The sequence below is a fragment of the Scophthalmus maximus genome, chromosome 7, assembly GCF_022379125.1.
Source record: "Scophthalmus maximus strain ysfricsl-2021 chromosome 7, ASM2237912v1, whole genome shotgun sequence".
In the NCBI taxonomy this organism is placed as follows: Eukaryota; Metazoa; Chordata; class Actinopteri; order Pleuronectiformes; family Scophthalmidae; genus Scophthalmus; species Scophthalmus maximus.
This window is the reverse complement of record NC_061521.1, coordinates 4,671,347-4,692,967: the sequence shown is the minus strand read 5'-3', so window position 1 is coordinate 4,692,967 and position 21,621 is coordinate 4,671,347. Positions and strand designations below refer to the sequence as shown.

Below are 21,621 nucleotides of genomic sequence, written 5' to 3'. Positions count from 1 at the left end.
CCGCCATTTAAGGGAAACTCTTGAAGAGTGGTTGGAGTTACATGTATGTGACCGCCCGTGAGAGCCCCTCAAATAAAAACGAACGTCCACCTGTTGCCGTGTCCGCAGATCCACCGCGTAGGCTCGAGGCTGAGAGGAGGTGGCGGCCTCTTGCTGCCCCCGTCGCACCGTGATGACCGAAACCGCCCCCCCCCCCAACACACAGACACACACACAAAGTTACACAACTTATATTTCCTCCTTCATGATGTACAAATTTAATTAAATCTATAAAAGTGAAGATTCATTGATTAATTATCAATTAATTAGTTTTCAAAACACTTAAGATTAAATCTGTTTACCATATTGTATTTATTTGTTTTCATTAAAGTGTCATTGCCCTTGTCATGTAAATTTTGTTATCTATTTCTGAAAATTAATGTTTTTAATACAAACAAACAAACCCCAAAATTGCTTCGTTTAGTAAAATTAATCGATATATTTGTTCAGTTGTTGTTTTTTCCTGACAATGTGCAAATAGTAGGCTAGCTTTATATCAGTTTTGTCTTTCTTTAGTTTTTTCTTTGAAACTCATTTGCATCGAATACGGATGAGCAGTTAGAATAATAAACATTAAATCAAAATATAGGCTGTGAGAAGGAAAGTAAAAATGTTGACACACAAAGCAAAGTCCACAAAATGTTACCGCTCACACCAAACAATATTAGGATTTTGTTAGTGACTTAGCAGGGATATCTCCCTTTAAAAATAAAATCAGCTTCTTTTGTTTCAAGTTTGTGGTTATACTGAGTCTTGGACTCACACAAACATCTGTCCCTATTTCATTTCATATTACTATTTTATGTTTAAAAATGTGTGGGTTTGCTTAGATAATAAATCATTTTGAGTGAAACGGAATGCCGAAAAAAAGTTAGTCATGTTTAATGTTTATACTTTGACATGATCACACACAGTAGCCCCCCTCCCCTCGAAAAAAAAAATTCACCATGAGAAACTTTTGTTTCATGTATCGACTTCAGTTCAGCGCTTCTCTTTTTAGTTATAACTGTGGTACAATTAAAATAAATATCATAAAACACTTCCTCTTACAATAATCCTGAGATACAGTATAAATAGAAATTAACAGGAGACTGACTGACTCCTGAATCTCCAGCTCGTTGTCCTCCGCCTTCAGGACCAGAGGTGCAGAGGTGAAGTCCATTTGTGTTGGGCAAACTGTTTTGGTTTTGTGTCATGTTCACATCTAGGGGCCCCAGGCCAAAACATTTGTTGTTGGGCCCCTGATGACCCCACAATATATACATTTTCATTCATTTCCCCAGACACTGAGAGAAAAAACAGGATTCTGGAGCTGTTATTAGGTTAATGACTTGGTAACAATTTGGGATCAATTATCTTTGGAGTACTTTACTTCTTCTTCTTCTTTTTTCAGCCTCTCAAATGTGAATATATGTGATGTTGTTCAGGCAAAGCGAGGAAGTGGAATATGTTGATATGTTGTATGTCTCTAATTTATACACTGAAAATGAATTATTAAAAGACAATGATGGTCAGACGTATTGATAAATGATTGCAGTCTTACTGTTCTCTGATGGAATGACATGACCCTGTCAGAAGATTCTGTCTGTCTATTTTCTGCCAACTGTTCTAGTCATAGAGGACAAATCATAATTTATATTGTAAATGACCTACTGTAATAATGATTCAGTGATTATTATGGTAAGTATCTTCAATTTGTACTTCAGCAGAGCACTTTTACAGAGTTACTCATCATCAGTTCCTACACTGTTGGCCCAGTATGACTCTTCAGTCAGTACAGAGCCAACCTGCTGTCCCGTGACCAATGTTTTATATTTAGGTCACATGATGTCGACTGAACAGACAATGAAATAGAATTGAAAGCTCTGTAATAGAAAGCGGGTAAATCTTGACCCTGTTCTTAAAGTATGTCATACTTCTAGAGAATACCAGGTAGATTTTTTTACCTGCTCTTATGAATGCAGTGCGCAACTACAAGCCTGTTGATATTCTATAATTTTCGTATTGCCGAAAAAATCCAAAAAGCTGAAGCAACAATATGTTTGATTGTCTCCCAGAACTTTCAGATTTTATTTTATTTCTAAAGGCTGACTAATTTCCCATAACAGCCGCTCACTGTTGTTTTGATCAAACAGGAGTAAACAGTTAGGGACTATTTTCACTGGTGGATGAATCCATATTTATGCCTCTGGTGAGTTTCTCTAGCAGCAGGAGGGTGTGTGCAGGATCGAGGCAAAACAAATACAGTGTTAGTGTGTGTGTGTGTGTGTGTGTGTGTGTGTGTGTGTGTGTGTGTGTGTGTGTGTGTGTGTGTGTGTGTTCATGGTGACGATGGAGCATGTCATCCAGTGCAACAGTGTGACTCACTGATGTGTTTTTAATAGTTAAATTAGTTTAAAATAGTGTCAATAGTCAGATCAAACATGAATTGACGCGTGTCCTGTTACCTCTTCTGCTTCATCTCTGGTCTCAGAGTTCATCAGTCTCACATCCTGAGATGCAACAGAAAACGAATCAGAACTAGCAACATCTGATGACTAATGATATGATATGATTTAGCCACCGTTTTAATTGACTAAGAATCAAAGAACGTTAGAGTGAAAATTCAGTTCATCCTCTGTCAAGTGTCCTCAGTCCAACAAGAGCTGAGAGAGACGGAATCATTGCAGCCAGTCAGGAGGTTTTTTATGGTGAGCATCCAGGTCATCCAGGCCAGAGGGGTCAGAGGTCAGGGATCAGTGAGAGAAGTTCAATTATGTTGCAGGATCTCGAGAGTTTAAGAAGTGTCCTGGTGGCCTTTTCTCTCTCTTTTTTTTTTTTTTGCAGGATCAAGTTCAAGTGAAGGGGCCATGTCTGGCGTCCACAGGCCTGAGAGTGGAGGAGGTGGGTTTCCTCATGTGTTTCCTCTGGGTCATGTTTGGGCGGAGCATCAGGATAAAATGTTTGTTATCAGGTGGGCTTCTTACATTTAAGTGAAAAAACTAACCAAAATATACACTGATTTAAAAGATATAACTTTGAAAAAATAGGGATCAAATTGAATTTCAAATTTGTAATTTTTGACTAAGAGCATAGCCAAGTGGATTTTATGAGTCTATTTATTATTCTTCCTATCATGAGAATCCACTTTTGTCTGTGATAAGCCAGTGACCCTGTATGAAAAATGTTCATCTATTTTAAAATGGTGAATTTCACTTATTTCATAAAGCAATAATAAAAATAAATATTTTTTATATAAAATAATAAAAACAATAAGAGTAGCTGTTGTTACTCCTCTGCCTGTGAAAACAGTCGTGCGGCTTAGGCTCAGAGACTACAAACATAGCTTATAAAGTCATTGTGACTAACTGGAAGTGTGGAGTTTGAACGATGTGGGCATTTACCAGGCAGGGAGCTCTAATCAAAAGTCTTAAATCCATTGCATTATGGGAAATTGTGGCTCCTTTAAAGCAACTTTTAAGCAATGGTCACAACAGAGATTTGTTTCAGGGGATACATTATTATAATAAATAAATGATAATTTGTTCACTTGTACGTTTTAAGAGAAGCTCTTGTAATTCAGCAACCTACCAACCAACCTCAAATCACTCAACTGTTCAAGGTCATTTAAGTCAGACATTTGAATTTAATATATTTTAAATTTGTCTTCAAAATCTGCCACATGTATTTTTTTGGTATATTTTGATCTATAGTTAGTAATAGTAGCAATGGGCCAAATTAAGTCATCTGACAGCACAATGTAGTGATTCAAGGCAACTTACTACTACTAATATTTAAGGGTACATTTAATGGTAATAACTTGTTTGAAAATTATTACAGGGAACAAAAGAAACTCAATTGGTAACATTGAGGAAATTATTTGTAATATTTGGAGTCAAATTTAAGGATATCTTGTTTTAAAAAATTTCACAGCAGCACAGGAGAGGAGAGAGAAGGCGTTGGAGAGGACTATTTAGTGAGCCAAGCAATCACTGGGACAAATTACTCATTTGGTGGAACAAATGCACAACATTGAGCAAATTAGTATTTTTCTGATTAATTATTTGTAATGTGAAGAATTTCATGGCTGCACTGGAGAGAAGTGAGTGGCTAAATGAAGTCAATGGAGAACACGGCTGAGTGATTTTAGGTCACCAATTATTGATTCAAAGAAACAAGCTGAGTCGCTGCAGGGAACAAATCACTGACTTGACGGAGCAAAGCACACAAAGTATAAATATGATGTCATGAGTAACTAACTTGTGAAAAATCCTTTTGTCGCTTTCAGAACTTAAATTCTTTTTTTCCTTCTTTTTTTGGTGTGTTGGGATGAAGGGTGCAGAAGAGTCACTGTTGAAAAGTCAAAGGTCAGTGTCTCTCAGACCTGGGGGGGGGACTGCGGGCTGGCCGGGTCATGCAACTTCCTAATGTGTTTCTTCAGGTCAAAGTTCCTGCAGAAGCCCTTTCCGCAGGTTGGGCAGGTGAAGGGCTTCTTGTCGTTGTGCGTGTGCATGTGGAAGGTGAGGTTGTAAACCTGGTGGAACGCCTTGCTGCAGATGGAACACTTGAACTGCTTCTCACCGCTGTGGGTCAGCTTGTGGTTCTTGTAGTTTCCTGTGCAAAACCAGACGACGAGAGCCCACATCAGGACAAGAGAGAACAAGAACGTTCCAAACACTTTATTCACAATTTGTTCAGTTTTATAGAGAATAGGTTGGTGGTTTCAAACCTCTGTGGTTGCTTAAGATATGTCACAGGTATTTTAGAGGCCAGAATAGGACAAACTATATGATGTGTCATAATAAAATGATCCAGAAATAAGTGAAAGGTCTGAAAAATGTACCGGACTTAAGTAGCAGAAATATGCTTTTGTCAATATTTCCTGCTAATCGTCGACTCAGCCTTAAATCAAAAAAATCCACACTAAAAAACAGACAGCTCAACAATAATGAAAAGCTTATATGAAGCTCCTAAACTCTACACACTCCGCCACAAATGTTGATGTTGTTTTGGCTTCTACGTGATCAGATTCTGTGATGACGCAGCCTTTCTAGGACTCCTGGTTTGTGTTGGTGATACATGAAGTTATCATTAGTCACTGTCGGTTCTCCAAAATCAGTCAACAGGGTTCAACTGTTTCGAATATCTATATAAATCTCTATATACTGTATAAACCTTCCTCTGCATGTTTTTCAGGTAATCTGACTAATATTTTTATATTACATTGATGATCACTTGATATTGACATGATTTATTATAATTCTTATGATATGAAGAAAAATACCAGTTTAATGACTAATTTTAATCTCAAATGCTATCTGACACATTTACAGAAATGTATATGAATGTAGGAAATATCATTTACGTACATTGGGTTTACTCTCTGCTCAGAAAGACAGTCTGCTATTAAAATCTCAGATGTTAGAAATGACTTGACTCAGACTCAACAAAGCCTCATTGATGTGTTTAACCATGAGATGAATTCAGTTCATTGACACGCAGATTTAACTTTATATTTAGATTTAAATATGCATCAATATTTATAATCCAATCATAAAACAAATTTCAATATCAAGATATCATTTCATTTTTAAGTGGGCCATCGTGCTTAGTTAGGTACACTTTGATATTTACATTTTTGTAGTTACATAAATTGATATTGCCCTTAAGATCATCAGAGTCCTGATTGATGCTGGTGGCTGCTCAAGCCACAGTGTAAAGGTTATTCAACAACTTTCATATGATGATTTATTATATATTCAGACTATTCATACATTGGTACGTGAATATTAAGGATAGTGACTTTTGGTATGTTAATATCCAGGATAATAATATTGGGACTAATCCTGTTCATTGCTAATGTGATACATTAGGTGATTGATATATTGGTAGGTTAATATTCATGCTATTTATTATTTTTGACACATTTAGTCAATAAGTCTCTAGTGAATAGATCATTAAGAATTTTGAATTTCAAAAAGTATTATTTAAATTGAAAAAAGTGAATATGCGCACCTTTCTGATGAAACCCTTTCCCGCAAAACTCACACACGAAGGGTTTGTATCCCGCGTGGATGCGCGTGTGCGTGTTGAGGGTGGAACTCCGGTTGAAGGCTTTCCCGCACTGGTTACACTTGTGCGGTTTTTCCTGCAAATATAAAGAGTAAAAAATTAATTTAGAATTAATTTAGAATGACACGTGCAATAGAATCGTTAACGTACACCAGACGAATGTTTTACAATGATGCACCAGGAGACACGTCTCGTTAAAATATTCACAGTATTTGAAGAATGTTAAAGGAGAATATTTTATATTTTATCGTCAAAACTAAAAAAAGAAGAGGAAAACACAGTTCATATACACTTCGATATCATACTGTAATAAATAAGGGGGAAATAAAAAAAAGCTCACGTACAGTAGGTTTCTTTTAAATAATACAAAATAATATGTTTCCCCCCATACAAATAACGTTAAATGTCTCGTTGTTAAGCCACAGTCAGTGATCGGAATGTAACTTAAGGTCCGCCAGTATCAAATATTAAATCATAAGATTGGAGTCACCAGATTGATTGACAGCTGTATCTGATTTTTAGATCAGGGTCTAATGAACAAGAGATAGAATAAACATCATAATATAAACATTATATACTGGTCCTTTGCTTTCAGTTGATGGTTAAAAAACAAACGAGATGTAACCACGTGCCGGTGCTGTACCTGAGTGTGGATGATTTTGTGTCGGCACAGTGTGCTCGCCTGTCTGAAGCCTTTCCCACAAACTTTGCACACGAACGGCCGTGCGCCCGTGTGCACGGGCATGTGGCGGGTCAGGTTGTAGTGCGCGTTAAACACCTAAGCAGGAGGGGGGGGGGGGCATCAAAATAATAATCATAATAATAGTATTAATAATAATAATACGACCAACCACTTTTCCCTAAAACAACATTAAATTCGTATTAATAAAAATAACCTTTAAGGGAACCAACATCATTTAAAACAATGAAAACATTATTTATTTATTTCCCTTTAAAGCAACACACACACACACACACGCACACGCGCACACAAACACACCCACCCCCCCCCCCCCCCCCCCCCCACACACACACACACATAAATATGATGTATATACACACATATTAAAGAAAAGAAAAAAGAAAAAGCCTTTGATGATCAGAATGAGTCTGTCAGGGGTCATTTGATAGAGTTTGAATAATTAATGGGTTTTTAAAACACATAACCTTGTAATAAGAATTTAAGCCCCAACAACACGCACCATGAAGACAAACAGTTCAATTCATGTTAAATACATAATTAATCCTAATTAAAAACGGGATTTTCAGCGTTGAACACTGGTTCGTAAAAGAAGATTGGCACATCAAACATTTGTAATTGATTCGGAGAGCAGCTGAATGTCTTAGAAGTAAAGGAGAATCGTCTTGTAAACTCTGTAAAGCGTGATTCAAATATATCTTAAATAAGTTCCTTAAAACAAATCCATCTTATTTTATAAACCAACAAACTCAATATAATTTACACAATTTAATTCAAATTGTCCAAATCTGACCAGTCAGTCTAATTATGATTTATATTTTGTATTTGTTGATTAGAGTTTAACAACCGCATGACTAATAATCCATCACACCGATCACAATGTACTTTTCTTTTTAACATTTGATATATTATCCTCACAGACACTTCTAGTTTCTATTCATCATCTGGATTTTATACATCAGCAAAATGACCGAAGCTCTGCAAAGAATCGGACATCAAGTCTCCATGTGTATGTTAAAGTAACCACTGAGTGGATTGTGTTTCTGCTGTCACGGGTGAAACGGGACTCACCTTGCCGCAGACCTCACAGGTGAAAACTTTGGGTTTGCTGCCGGGACAGGATCCGCTTAGCCGGGCCGCCGCGGCCGCGGAGTCTTTGAATATCTTGTCTGTGAGAATCTGGTCCCGCTCCTTCATGTAGTGTTGGATCTGGCTCTGGGACAGCTCTTTGAAGGCCTGCACGCCAGACACCGGGTACCGCTCCCCGGCCTGCTGCGGGCCAGGCTTGCTCTTCTCCGCCATGAAGGCTTTGTGCCGGGCGGTGAGCAGGTACGAGGCCATTGGGTGAAGGTTGACCAGGCTGTTGGGCGGGGGACATGCGCCGCTGTCCCCGCTGCAGTTCAGGTAGCACACGGTGCCCATTGTGGGGAAGGAGGACTGGTTCACCACCCGGGGTCTGAAGAGTTTGTACTGGCCGGTGCTTTGACTCACAGCGGAGTCCTCCTGCTGGTTCTTATAGTTCAACCCAAAGCCCAAAAAGTCTGCGGGAGCGGCGACAGAAGACGCGTCGAAGTGGCCCGGATCCAGCCCGGCGATGCTGAGCCTGTGGCCCGGCTCGTACCCGAGCGGCACCAGCGGTATCATACAATGCAGCGAGGACGGGCAGACGTCGGGTTTCCCCACGGGAGCGGACTGGAACCAGCTGGGGAGCGGTATCGACTTGGGCTCGGGCGTCCTGGCCATAATCCGGTCGATGGAGAACGCGAGAGGCTTGCTGCTGCTGCCGCCGGAGGTGAGCATGTCGGAGCCCGTGGACTGGCTCCCAGAAGCCGGGGGGGAGCCTAGGATCCCCGCTGGGCGGCGGAGAGGACCGTCCATCAACTGCGCCGCGACAACAACAACAACAACAAGAAGCAGGGAAGCCGGGGGTTGGGGCTGCTCCTCACCGGCCCGCTGGAAAGGGCATCATCTGCCGGCGAACCCCCTCCGAATCACCGGTCCCGTTCCCCCAGCTTATTGATGACAATCAGGGCGGCCGCAGCTCGCTCAATAGCTGCGTGCAGAGAGCCGGGACCTTGCCGATCGTTATGTCCAGGAAGGGGAGAGGAAAAGTAGATAATTTGTTCAATTCTCCTCAGTCGATTCTCTACACTTGTCGCCGCTGGAGGAGGAGGAGGAGGAGGAGGAGAAGAGGAGGAGGTTGTCCTTTACTTGGCAGGACTCCTGCTCAACTGGAAGGTATTTGGTAAATCCCAGGTCTCCTTGTGGCTTCGCGTGACATCATTTTTTTTTTTTTTTTTTATTTGAATCGCAATACGCCAACCACGCAGCGGCCGCGGGGTCAGGAGCTGTCAGAGTTTTAGATCAGATTTAGACGCGCCTTTGGTTCCCGAACCCGCCTTTACGCACGGTTCAGAGAAGACACAGAGCTGTCGTGTGGCTGAACTTAAGACAGAAAACGAGGAGAGACACTGAGCAGGAAATGGATTTTAAGTCATCGATCTCAGCTTGGGTGGGCTGAGGGGAAACTTTGAGATGACAAACCCACCAGTGACAGTAAAGACTCATGTAGTTAGACAGATGAAATATTTGATTATTAACCGACATGAGAGGGGAAGAAGATATGCGCCTTGTTTTTCTCTTCTTTTCATTTTGTTTGGATACGGCTCATTTATGCACAGAGAAGAAACTGAAAATCTCAGCAGGCAGAAACGCGAATTCCTAAGGACAAATGAGTGAGGCTGAGAGTGTAAAAACCGACAGCACCTTCATCCATCGGCGATGAAAGAAGTGTTTTTTGAGCTGAATGAAACGAATTTCCCTTTCAAGAGTCTGGAGAAAAGATGAGGAGCAATGCACGTGACAGCTGAGCGACATCATTATTAAAATACTAATTATTAACTAATATTATTATTGACTAATAATAAAATTACTATTTTATTATTATTGTTATTGTTATTATTACGGATTATTTTAATGGCATGAATGGCAGAAAATGATTACACTCAAGAGACTTTAAATAACCAACAAAATCCATAAAAGAAGAAGAGAAAGAAAAAACCTTCGCGCTCTCAGTTGTGATAATTTATCAAATGTAAAAATTTTAGAACAAATATTTATTATTGAATACAGAATAAATAAAAAATAATAAAATAGGACTTTTATCGCGCACACACACACAGACACACACACACACACACACACACACTCTCTCTCTCTCTCTCTGTCTCTGTCTGAAGGGGCAGCGGCCTATAGTAGCCCTTTCAATGCTCGTCTGTTATTGTAAGTTCTTTTTTTTATTTGTGCGCTTTTTATATTTCATGCCAATGACTCTTTTTTTTCGTTTTATTTAACTATTGCTTTTGTCTTGTAGTATTTTTTCTCGCTGCTCTGCTTTTGAAAAATGCTATGGGCTTTTGTTTTATAATGATAATAATAATGAATGCAAACACTTTATTTCATCCTACATTCAGTATTTATACACAAACATAGAACAACTGGTTAAAATGCACTTTAATGTTTTAAACAGTATTAACGAATATATACTTGTCCTCCTGTGTACCTTTAATAATGATAACAATATTAATATTATTATTATTCATATAAATAATAACAATACTAATACATCAGAATAAACGCATGGAAAATATAATTGTTGACAAATACTGCACATAGATACATATAGAGTAAACAAATATAGAGTAAAGAATGCTGATAGCAGAAATCAATAATGGAGTACAGTAAGTGTGAAACAGTAAGGGATGTAAAGGTGCAATACAAAAAGCTATACTGGATGTCTAGAGTACAAGTGATGTGCGATATGTGACCACACTACGGGGCATATGCAGCGAAGCAAGGTAATTGTTCTGTGTGAAAATAAGAAATGAATATGTCGGGGTAAAATGCAAAAAAAGTGAAAATTATAAAATTCTGAATTTCCCAATTTGGGATGAATAAAATACATGTATCTATCTATCTATCTATCTATCTATCTATCTATCTATCTATCTATCTATCTATCTATTTATTTGCTGTGTTTCTCTCCTGGAGATTGGTTGTAACAACGTTGAAGCTTTAGAACCTGAAGTATTTTAATATATCATTGTTAGTCATTACATTAATGGATAACAGTCGACAGACAATTGGCCAGGAACAGAAACTCTTTGTTAAATCTCCAATATTAAGGTGACGCAGAGAGTAAATACATAGATCATTCAATCCTTGAACAATTATAATATTATCACGAAAAATATTTTACATGTCTGGGTGAAGAGACAAATTCAGTAAATGAAGAAATGTGAGTTCGCTCAATTTGTGCAAAGATGAACAGACTAAAAGGGGTTTTGAATCCCTGTAAACCTTTGATACGAGTTATTTATCTAACTTCATGGGTAGAAAATCAACGAAATAAAAATATAAAAGTAGCTTCAAGGGTTAATTGCTATATACATTACAGTACAGTATAAATAAATTACTTCATGAGTAACTCTATGCAATATTATGTAAATATATAACAGTCATGAATATGTTTAAATAGCTTTGTGATTATTTGGTGATTTTTTTTACTGCCATGGAAAAAAGAAAATGATGTCTTCTTACATGAAGTACTTGTAGTGTTACTGAAAAAGTTTTGTGTTTCTACAGGATCTTTGGATCTTCTATTTCCAATTTTCCTGCAAATAAAATAAAATTTAAACAATCATCCTCCTTAACTCTTAATTTTGCATTCAAGGACCTGGCTGCACCATTCCGTTACATGGAGATATACAAAATGTCTTGTACATAACTGATTTCATCAAAATTGTTGTATTTGGTAAGATTAGGATAACGGGGATCACCACTAGAACGTTAAATACAGTTGTTTGAGTTTGAAGTTTAGGCAGACCACTTGAGTTTAAAAATCTACATATCTTCAGCATATGTCCAACAACATAACTCAGCATATTTTAGATTAATGCCCTGGTCATTCCATGTGCATCAATGTATTGCTCCAATGCTGGAAAATACACAAGAAAGCTGTTATATTGTAAGAGGAAACGGCTCCCAAAAAGTTGGAATAACACAATCCTCTAATATGTCAATGTATAGTATAGAATTATGATTTCCCTTCATTGGAAAAGAGGCCCACATCAGGAAATACCCACATCAGAGAATGTGGAGTATGTGAGGAGTCCACCTGCTTTTGGTCATATAGCGTAGTTTGAAGATAAGACAACAAACTTATTATTGCTCCAAAAAAGACAAAAAACAAAACAAAATTGAAAATAAAAAATAATAGAGCTTTTATTTTGTAAAAATTCCCTGTGAGATCAGAGCTGGTACATCCAGCAGCTTTTTTTGTGACTGATGTCAAGAAATGAATTGAATTAAAATGGAGTGAATAAAACCACAAATCACAGCTGCTTTAAAAACACTTTTAATAGTGACACTTAGATAAGACACCTGAACAAAACAGGTGCACAATAAGACAATATAAATATACTTCTAATAGATTTTTGTCCTTTATTTTTTGTCCTTCTGAACTGCACTGACACACACGGGATCCGACAGCTTAAACAAACGTCTGGTTGCTGCACACAGTTGATCTGAGGCCTATACTGACACAACACGCAAACAGACGGACGGCATAGAGACAAGATACTTTGTCCAGCTCACAACAGATCAGGAGACAGTAACCAGATAAAAAAAAACTAAAAACGAACAAATCCATATTCTCCCGAGATGATCCTGTTAAAAAAACTTCTGACTTTTTTAGTTCATTAGCACGTTTCTAAGACTTTGATCGACATCGGATATGACGTACATAGGCAGTATGACCATACCACTCTACAACTCAATAGAATTCTTCACAAACAGCAAATATCACAATGAACCGAGATGACAGCAGACCTAAAACTACATCAACATGTAGTGATATTTCTGTACAATTATTTCACTTTCAGTTCCAACACATTTGAAGACCTTCATGTAGCAGACTCTGTGTTTGTTTGTGTTGATTTATTTACTCTTTCACTGAACCCAGAGCCTTAGATTTTTTTTTGCAGCTTTTACCACCTGAGGCCACCAGTCTTAATTTAGCAGTGGGGACATTTCGAGCTACATAAGCTTCAGATTCAGAAACTCTTGCAGTGCAGCAACATTTCATGAGCTTGGAGATGTAACAATTCTTCTGCAGATCTAAGACACTGAACAGCAAACATTCAGCTGTTAAATACTGTTTGATTTATTCTTGTACCTGAAAGCTAAACTGCCCTACTGCCAGACAAAAACATATTAAACATAATAATTGAGCAAAATCCTTGATTCGGTCAATCTCAAAGTTTTTGAATATTAAAAGTGAGTTGACAATGTCAACTCTTGGCAACTACAATATGGTTAATGTCCAACTGGTAAAGAAACATCTGCAATCAAACAATCATGCCAGTTGGAAATAAATCTCCCCAGTTGAACAAAAAATACCTGAAATATCTAACGGTAGAATTAGACAAACTGCCCAATGTAGATATACAACAGATTTCATAGAGCCATATTCTGCTTAGACTTTTACCAACTGCCTTCACTGACAATGGTTTAGATATACTTGATAAACTGTTGGTTTATGCCCAATCTGTTTAATTGTTTCACTTGCTCTTTGCTCTCCGGTGTATTTATAAGGGTAGGATTAGGCAACTAAAACACTAGCCTAATTTTAGAGATAGTCCAGGGTGAAGGTTAGCAAAAGCTAAGATCCATTGTTGGATTTAAATATAAATGTTAAATAAAGAAACAATCCATTTATCACCTTGACCTTACTTTCTGCAACGCTACAAGACACACTAGCACAAAAACTTTGGTTCTGGTGTGCCATAGATTAGTCCATTATTCATTAAAGAGGATCATGGGGGAACAGAGGCGTACTGCTGTGGCCCAAATATGGTGATTGGTCCCGAGTAATCCCCAGAAGATAAGTCTTAATGACCTCCTGACTGTCTTTCATCATCACTGCTTTCAGGTGAACCTTCTCACCTAAACATATCTAATCTAATCTAATCAAATCACATCTAATGAGCGAATTTCTATGACATTTTCAGGCCAAATTCTTTGATAAATTGAACGTTCTCTTTTTATGATTCCTTGACCTTTCGTCTAGCTGCACCCTCAGGACAATGCCAAGGTAAGATTCACAGAAAAACTAAATCACCAACAAATCAAATGATCTATAATGGTTTTCTGATCTGTTAAATTTAGTCAATTTATGCTACTTTTTCAAGGTTATCGAACAATTGTGATCATGGTTGAAAAAAAACTAACATTGAATTATCAACATTTGTTTTAAACAGTCAAGGATGATAATAGCACTCTGATGCTTTGTTGACCCAACAATCCACAACAAACTCAAATATAGAGGTGCTGTAAAATGTCATGCTACTTCAGAAACAACAGTCATATTTGTACAACCAAGATGGCTTGCTTGTTAAGAAAAGGAAAATGAAAATGACAGTGGCTTGACCAAAACAGATAGAACCTTACAATTCCTGTCAAATTAAAAATAAATCTGTCTGTTTTTGTAGTTGCTTGGACTCTGGGGTTTCAGAGCTGACAACTCTTTACAGTTTTAAAAAAATAAGCTACAATAACTGTGAATAAAAACAAAACTGGTGATTGCTAAGCTTTACTCTATAAAGTGACATCAATCAGAGTATGGCTGCACATTAAGGAATGCTGTCTGGCAGGTGATGGTGGGGGGACAAGGTTTGTCTCAGTGCCATCCAGAGCGTCTTTCAGATGCCTCACCTTGACTTACTTTTGTGTTGTATATTCTAACTCATGCATGTGTACATTTGAACACATGTACAACAGTGTCTGGGTGATGAGCATGTGACAGGTTGGGTAAAGGGGGTCACTACCTGAGCGTTCCTCCTCAACTGATCAGACTTAAGTTAAAAAATTGAAGCACAAAGACTCATGAGCTAACATTAGCCTAACTACTCTTGTTGTGTGGTTGTTTTGGCAGCCAGCTTATGTTCTTTTTTTGTAATGTTTTAAAATTATATTTGTCGACAATGTCTGGGTCTTCCAATTATTACTTATGCATTAACCACATGGCTTTAATAGCTAATGTTGGCTTAAATTGCCCTATTGTTGATAATGGCATAGTTATTATTGCCCAGATGTGGAGCCATTCCTGTCTCTTCTCCAGATTTTGGGCTTATATTTTCTAAGGATTGGAGTGAAGAAAATCTGTAGATGATGAGTGAGCTAAAGATTGTTGGCATGCTACCTAATGAGCAGTCACTGCTGTTAACAATGCATCACGTGGTTTTTGATTTGTTTAGACGTTGCAGTGTTATTTTACAGTGTTTGTGAAACTTTGTTTCTGTTTTAGTGTTCATCTAGCAAGACTGATGAGTTCACTGTAGAAGATGCATTAACAAAGAACGCATGCTAGCTAACAATAGCATAACCTGTACCAGGGGCTAATAATGGTTTTGCTGAGCAGCCATTAATATCGGTTTTAAAAAAAAGTTATTTCTTTAAATATTTGTTGTCTTTAGTATCAGTTTTAGTTTTCATTCAATAAGTAGACTGAAGTCGTACTATAACATAGCACGCTTGTTAACTTCAGATGGATTAGTATTAAATGACACTAGTTGACTGTAGTTTCAGCTTCACTCTCCGTTTTAGTTTTTCACGGGAACTGTTAAGTGAAGTGGAGGACATGTATTATTAACTGTGATAGAAGGTCCTGATTTGTTAGAGAGTAACGATCAAGTAGCAACAGGGTGTGAGAAGGGAACGTGACTGTGTGTGTATGTGTGTGTGTATTTAGTCGTCCTCCTCATCGCTGTCTCTCATGCTGATACCCTGCAGGCCATCGCCTGCCTTGACCGCTGCTGTGGCTTCCTCCACTGTCAGTCGGTTGTAGATGGTCTCGTAGCTCTTGTTGTTAAGTGTGCTATCCAGGACGCCCTGCAGCCTGAAGTCACGGTAAGTCTTCTGTTGAGGCGGGAACATGGAGAGGGGGGAAGAGGTAAAACGAGAAGGAAAAACAGAGAGTATCTTAGGAATGCAGCGAGCTGGAGGAGGCGGATGCTATTCTCTCTGAAGGACAAAAGCGGGAGGATTGAGGCGAAGGACAAACTGAGTCTCTAATGTGTCGGACAGGGAAGGCATACCCGTCGGAGGGGTTTTTACCTTCAGTAAGAAGCCATTATCATTCTTTGTCATGTTGCTTTCACGTCATACTCACACGTCTCTGTACATTAGCAAACTATGAAAAGACAAAAGCAATAGCAGCGCACAATTTGAGCAGTTGTGTGTCTTCAGCCTCTTAACATTGCTGGTATTGCTTTCAAGGACACTACAGTGTGGTTTTATTTGTCTTCATTTTTTCTTCTTTTCCGTCGATATCAGTTCAGGTTGTTTTTACATGTATAAGCCACAACTTAATATGTTTCTACAAATCAGTATAGCCAGTCTCAGAATCGTTCCCTAACACGCTTTTCAAACAGCAGAGGGAACTTTGTATCTGGTAGTTAAAAAGGAACCCATCATTCTGAATGCATAGTCCTTTTTTGTTTTGTGTTTCTTTACCTTCACAATCTTGATGAGTGTTTTCAGCTGGTACATGTGGAGCTGCAGGTCCAGTCTGTCAGTCAACCAAACACACACCGCCTTCATGGAACCAGTATACCATTGCTGTAAGAAGCACAAACAGATAAAAAAAACAAAGCAGATATAAGACAAACTTATTTGGAAGGAACAACAAAAGTAAATATTAAAATTATTGCAGTTGTAAAAATCCATCACAGTATATTGACCTACTTCCTGCTTTATTACAGCATTTATGGTCGAAGTCTCTTTATGTTATGCTATTAATTATTAATGCTATTTGTTTGGTGAGTACAATAATAAACAATAGAACAAATGGCTCAATTTTCCTATTCACTTCAATACAGTCAGTTTACTTAGGTTTGTCTATTGTCGACATTAGAGGAACTGCAGCCTAACCTGAATTCTGATTGGAATTAATATACATACACACATAATATTAATAGTAATAATTACCTTTATTTGTATAGCATTCGTCATAATTTACAACAATCATGTTTGTTTGAGGTTCCCAAAAGGAACAAATTAAACCAGAATCTTCCAAAAATTTGGGAATCTGTGAAGCCTTAAGCCGAATCTTCCAAAAATGTGGGAATCTGTGAAGCCTTAAGAAAGGATAAAATGTTTCATACCAAGTGCTCTTTGTTGCGTTGTGTTGTTCTTTTAACAATATTTTAAAAAGAACAATAAAACACTTCAGTGGACAGATGCTCTCTGGCCATCATTCCTGTGTGTTCGCCTTCAGAGGATTTTAGTTGATTCGCTGTCGTTTGCTTCTGAAATGCCTCACTTCAGTCATGTTGACAACACTACAACACAACGTCAAAGGAAGTATGCCATCAAGATGGCAAAACTCAAATAGGATACATATTTTACTTATTCAAAGGCACCAATTTACTGGAAAACATCTCAATGCTGCAAAACAGGGGAAGAGTCCACAGCTCTACTTTGAACTTCAAAAGGAGAAAAAAAAAAATCAGGTTTCATCAATGTAATTTTCATTAAACACTCTTCCTTTACACACTGATCCAGCAGGCCACAGCTGTAGCAAAATCAATTGCACCTTTTCTCACCTGAAGCATGATCCTCACTCACAGCAGCATTCAACATGCTGCTGGTAAAATGCACACAGCGACTTGCTTTCTTCCAGTCAAACAAAAATGCTTGGGGACATTGCTCTGGCACAGTAATGACCTGTAATATTCAGATCAGCTTTAGGAGCTGCTGGTAGACTTAATATTACTCTGACAAGGAATGTAATTACCTTTCAATTTAATAGAGAAAAAGAGTCCAAAATGTTATTTCATGCACTTGACAAAAGCCAAAACACGTATGTGATCATTCAGGGGTCACAAATATTTGATTCCATCTATTGTGAGAAAGATCTCTGACCTTCCTTCTACTGTCTCCATCAGAGTGATGAAGCACCGATTTCTGTGCTGCCCAAAGTGAATAAACACGGATATTTGTTGTCTGAGGAAGTGTGTTCCGGACGCAGACAAAGACACACACGCAGGTAAACATAAACTGTTAAAGGAAAAAACGCAGAACGTATTGAATGGGAAAGCCACACGCGCGCACACACACGTAAACATGAACTGTTGAAGGAAAAAAGGCAGACGGGAGTGCCACTGGGGAAGCTACACATTGTGGTTGTGCTAACTGGGGATAAAGTTGGTGTCCGACTTCCTCAATCAGTTTCTGCCGCACCTGATCACGATACAAATATCAACCCAGTCCGGCTGCGCACACACAGCGACAGTAGTGATTCTCCATTCCTGATACAATGACAGGACGTCTGATGACAGGTGACGGAGGGAGGATCTCAACGCCCATTGGCTATCGCTTCGCGAATATGTCGCACGAGTTCAAATATTCCAACTCGAGCGATGGATGCACAGTAATTTTTGCCTGATTCGCATCGCGCCTATCGCACCATTCGTGTTGCCCAAGTCATTGCCGTGAAATTCACTCTTTGCATTGACTTTGCAGATTTTGCGTCCAATACTGTGGCCAGGGTTGGAGCAATGCCTCTTACAACTGGGTCCCGTGATATTTACATTCCTCCACCAGACTTGAGATAGACAGTGACAGGGCTCTGTTCCTGAAGAGCCCTATGCTGCTGAGGCATGGCGGTAATCCATTTCCTCACCTGGGTGTTTACCAACCTCTCTAGACGTTTGGCCTGAGACAGGCTGACCTAGAAATTGGCCACATGAGTTGGGGCATCCAGCCACACTGGTGGCACCGGAGCTTCAGCTTGCCTGAAAGAGCAGTGTTGTTGATCCGCTTGAGGCCACTGATTGAATCTTATCTGAGCTGCTCGACTTCCTGGGTGTCTTTGAACTCCATGCTATACAATCGTCTGAGGCTTTTGATGGGCTGCTTCCAGACAGTTGGTATAGCCTCGCCATTGTAAAACTTTTCATCAGTGAACTGGCCTTTCACAACGGAGATGGTGCGGGACCTTCTGGGTTTGATTCCCATTTGAGCCAAAGTGATGTTTCCGTGTAGTTGTCTAGTAGATGTTTGGTGCATTATTTTGTTATTGTTAATGTAGTCATGTCATCCCTATATGCTCTAATTACAGGAAGCAGCAGCCCGCTGTTCAAAAGTTCCCTTCGATCACCCACCTTGATGCTCGGATGATTAGCACCATTGCCGTAGTGCCGGCCAGGGGTGAGATGGTACAGCCCGCTTTTGTCTTTTCAAGAAGAACTGGAGGTCTTGAAAGTGACTGTGAATTGACCAGGCTTGTAATGCTCTCTGGGACTTGAAATAAGTTGAAAGCTGCCCACAGGATCTCATGAGGCACTGACCCAAAGGCATTTGCAAGGTCCAGGAATACCATGTGGAGGTTTTTCCTTCTTAGCAGTCTGGATCTGGTGCCAGAGGACGTTTGTCTGTTCCAGACATCCTGAGAAGCCCTGCTTTCTGCACTGTTGTGTTGATGAGGTCATTGCTCTGTAAGAATGCTGAGATTTTTTGGGCCACAGCACCAAAAAAACATTTCCCTCCACCTTCAGAAGACTGACCTGGATCCCACTCTTCTCCTAGTCAAAGAGGTTTTTGATTATTTTGTATGGGTCCCTGTTAAAGCAGGTCCTTGCTTGTTATTTTTTTCTATAAGTCTAAATCTTGCCCGTAATACCTCAAGTCCTTTCCTTTCCTCCTTATCAGCTTTCCTACACATTTTTTTCTTATCTGTCTACTCTTCACAAGACTTTCTTGTCTTGTTTATCCATTTATTAATGCATGCCAAGATGCTTAAGGTGTGTGTCGCCGCTGACTGAACCGCTTGAACATTATTCATGCATATTGAAACACGTTTACTATTGACTATTCCTTACTATTTTTGGAGTCCATATTGATTCATCCCCTGCAGCTAATGCTAGATAGCAACATATGCAGCAACCGCAGTATGCGTGTGTTCGTGTTTAGCTTAGACTGACAGATCTCTCCTTTTCCTTCTTGTCTCTGTACATTAATAACGTGGAAACATGAATCTTGAGATGAGTGCTAAATTTTAATTTAAAGCATTTTCCATTTGTGCAAATAAATTTTCAATTCGGTTTGAGCCACTCAGAGCAAACTTGTCTATTCATACCTACATGTGTCTTTACCTTGATTTTAACAATAATTGCAACTCCTGGAAAATCTCTGTGTGTACACAACTAATATCAACCCTGTCTCCACTCTATTAATTAACTAACACGTTCTGGAGGAAATTAGAATTATGTATTTGAAAAATACATTGATACTGACGCTATATGCATTTCTTTTCCACGAAAATATATGATCTTGCAGCACAATATTCACCTGTAGAGACTCCAACATTGTCAAACTGTTAAGACTTATTTCAGACACAACCTGTTTATTTACATTTAACCTAAACCACCATCTTTGCCAAATCTTAAACACGGCTTTTGTTGCCTGAACAACAGGGAACAGGATTCAAATTCTGATGTCTGGTGTGACAGTTGTGTGCCTTGTCCTCAACCATTTACCTCACCCACCGCCTGACTCTAATGCTGTTAATAAATTTAGTGCGTCATTCATTTGGGGAAAAGTTTAATCTGAACATAATCCACCCAGCAAAGATGACTGGAACTTCTAAGAGAAAGGGTCACTGAAATTAAAGATGATGAAAATACATTATTATTATTTGGTTTAATTTTACATCATTTTAGAAAGGTGAAGTCCGCCTGTGTGTGTGGAAAACTCTGGAGGGCAGTTTTAGCCATTCATGTTGTTCTCTCACACTTCCTCCTCCCTTCATCGTTTTCCCTCTTCTCATTCTCCAAATGAAATATTTATATGCTGGGATTTGAGCAGTGTGCTAATTAGCTTGCCTAACAATCGCCTCACGTTCTGGGCAGTTGCTGGAAATTAATGGGTGATATTCGCTGCTTCTGTGATGATTTATACTGATTTCCTTCTTTCTGATCGTCCTCCCCAGTGAAACACTTATTTGGGTCTCTGGGAGGCTAGCCTCCTCAAAGCGAGTAATCAGCTGCCTGACGGCTACCTCGCGAGCTCCGTTAAATGTTGTGGAAATTGAGTACAAAGGCATTCCTTAATAGAGCTGATTAGGGGACAAGAGTGAAAACAGATGGAAGGAATATGTCGGGGAAGGAGGGTGGTGTGCATTATGAACGGGGGTGGTTCCTGGACGGTGTCACAGTAATGATGTCATTTACACATTTAAGAAATATTCTGGTTGTTGCTCAAAAAATACTAATTTCTTTAAATTGAAAAATCACTACAACTGTGTTATTTTAAGAGTCAAGAGTCCTGAAATCTTAGCTCTTTACAATTGCCAGTGAGACAAGATAATTTCAATTGCATTTTGATGATGTTACTTTTTTTAATTTTAGTGCAGGAATCTGCTTTCACTTCCTGAATGTAAACATAACTGCAGCTGCAAAAAACGGTGTACTTACATCTTAAATCTTAGCGACTCCTGAGGTTGGTCTTTGAGCTCCAAACATCGAACAAAGGAAAACGAGAAGGATGATATTATTTGCATGTTTTTTTTTCTTATCATTGTTTTGATTATAGTGCAGCAATCTGCTTTATTCTTGTCTCCAACATTTCATCATGACTTAAAACAAATTGAATTTGAGATCAAATTACTTGTTAAGAGATCCATGATTTTTTCTTCATTTGAGAAGGGTTCATCTGATTCATCAACACGATTTGGCCCCTAATGCCCTAGCGTGTGTGTGTGTGTGTGTGTG

The 21,621-nt window shown here is 38.8% G+C and overlaps 2 protein-coding genes across 4 annotated transcripts in view; both read right to left on the bottom strand.

Annotated features, from left to right (window-relative positions):
- Positions 1 to 897: 897 nt before the first annotated feature.
- fezf1 (FEZ family zinc finger 1) lies at positions 898 to 11,157 on the bottom strand. The gene is made up of 4 exons (XM_035643551.2): positions 7,862 to 11,157; positions 6,734 to 6,868; positions 6,034 to 6,166; positions 898 to 4,632 (listed from the first exon to the last, which is right to left on the bottom strand). The coding sequence occupies exons 1-4, from the start codon at positions 8,666 to 8,668 to the stop codon at positions 4,397 to 4,399; spliced, it is 1,311 nt and encodes a 436-aa protein (XP_035499444.2). The 5' UTR covers positions 8,669 to 11,157; the 3' UTR covers positions 898 to 4,396.
- A 1,033-nt stretch (positions 11,158 to 12,190) lies between these two features.
- The window catches only part of cadps2 (Ca++-dependent secretion activator 2), a 218,154-nt gene continuing 208,723 nt past the window's right edge, over positions 12,191 to 21,621 (bottom strand). For all 3 annotated transcript variants that reach the window (XM_035642193.2, XM_035642194.2, XM_035642195.2), the window contains 2 exons: positions 16,364 to 16,468; positions 12,191 to 15,766 (listed from right to left, as the gene is read on the bottom strand). In XM_035642193.2, coding sequence (XP_035498086.2) covers positions 15,596 to 15,766; positions 16,364 to 16,468 — 276 coding nt within the window. In that variant the 3' untranslated portion in view covers positions 12,191 to 15,595. The remainder of the gene's footprint in view (positions 15,767 to 16,363; positions 16,469 to 21,621) is intronic.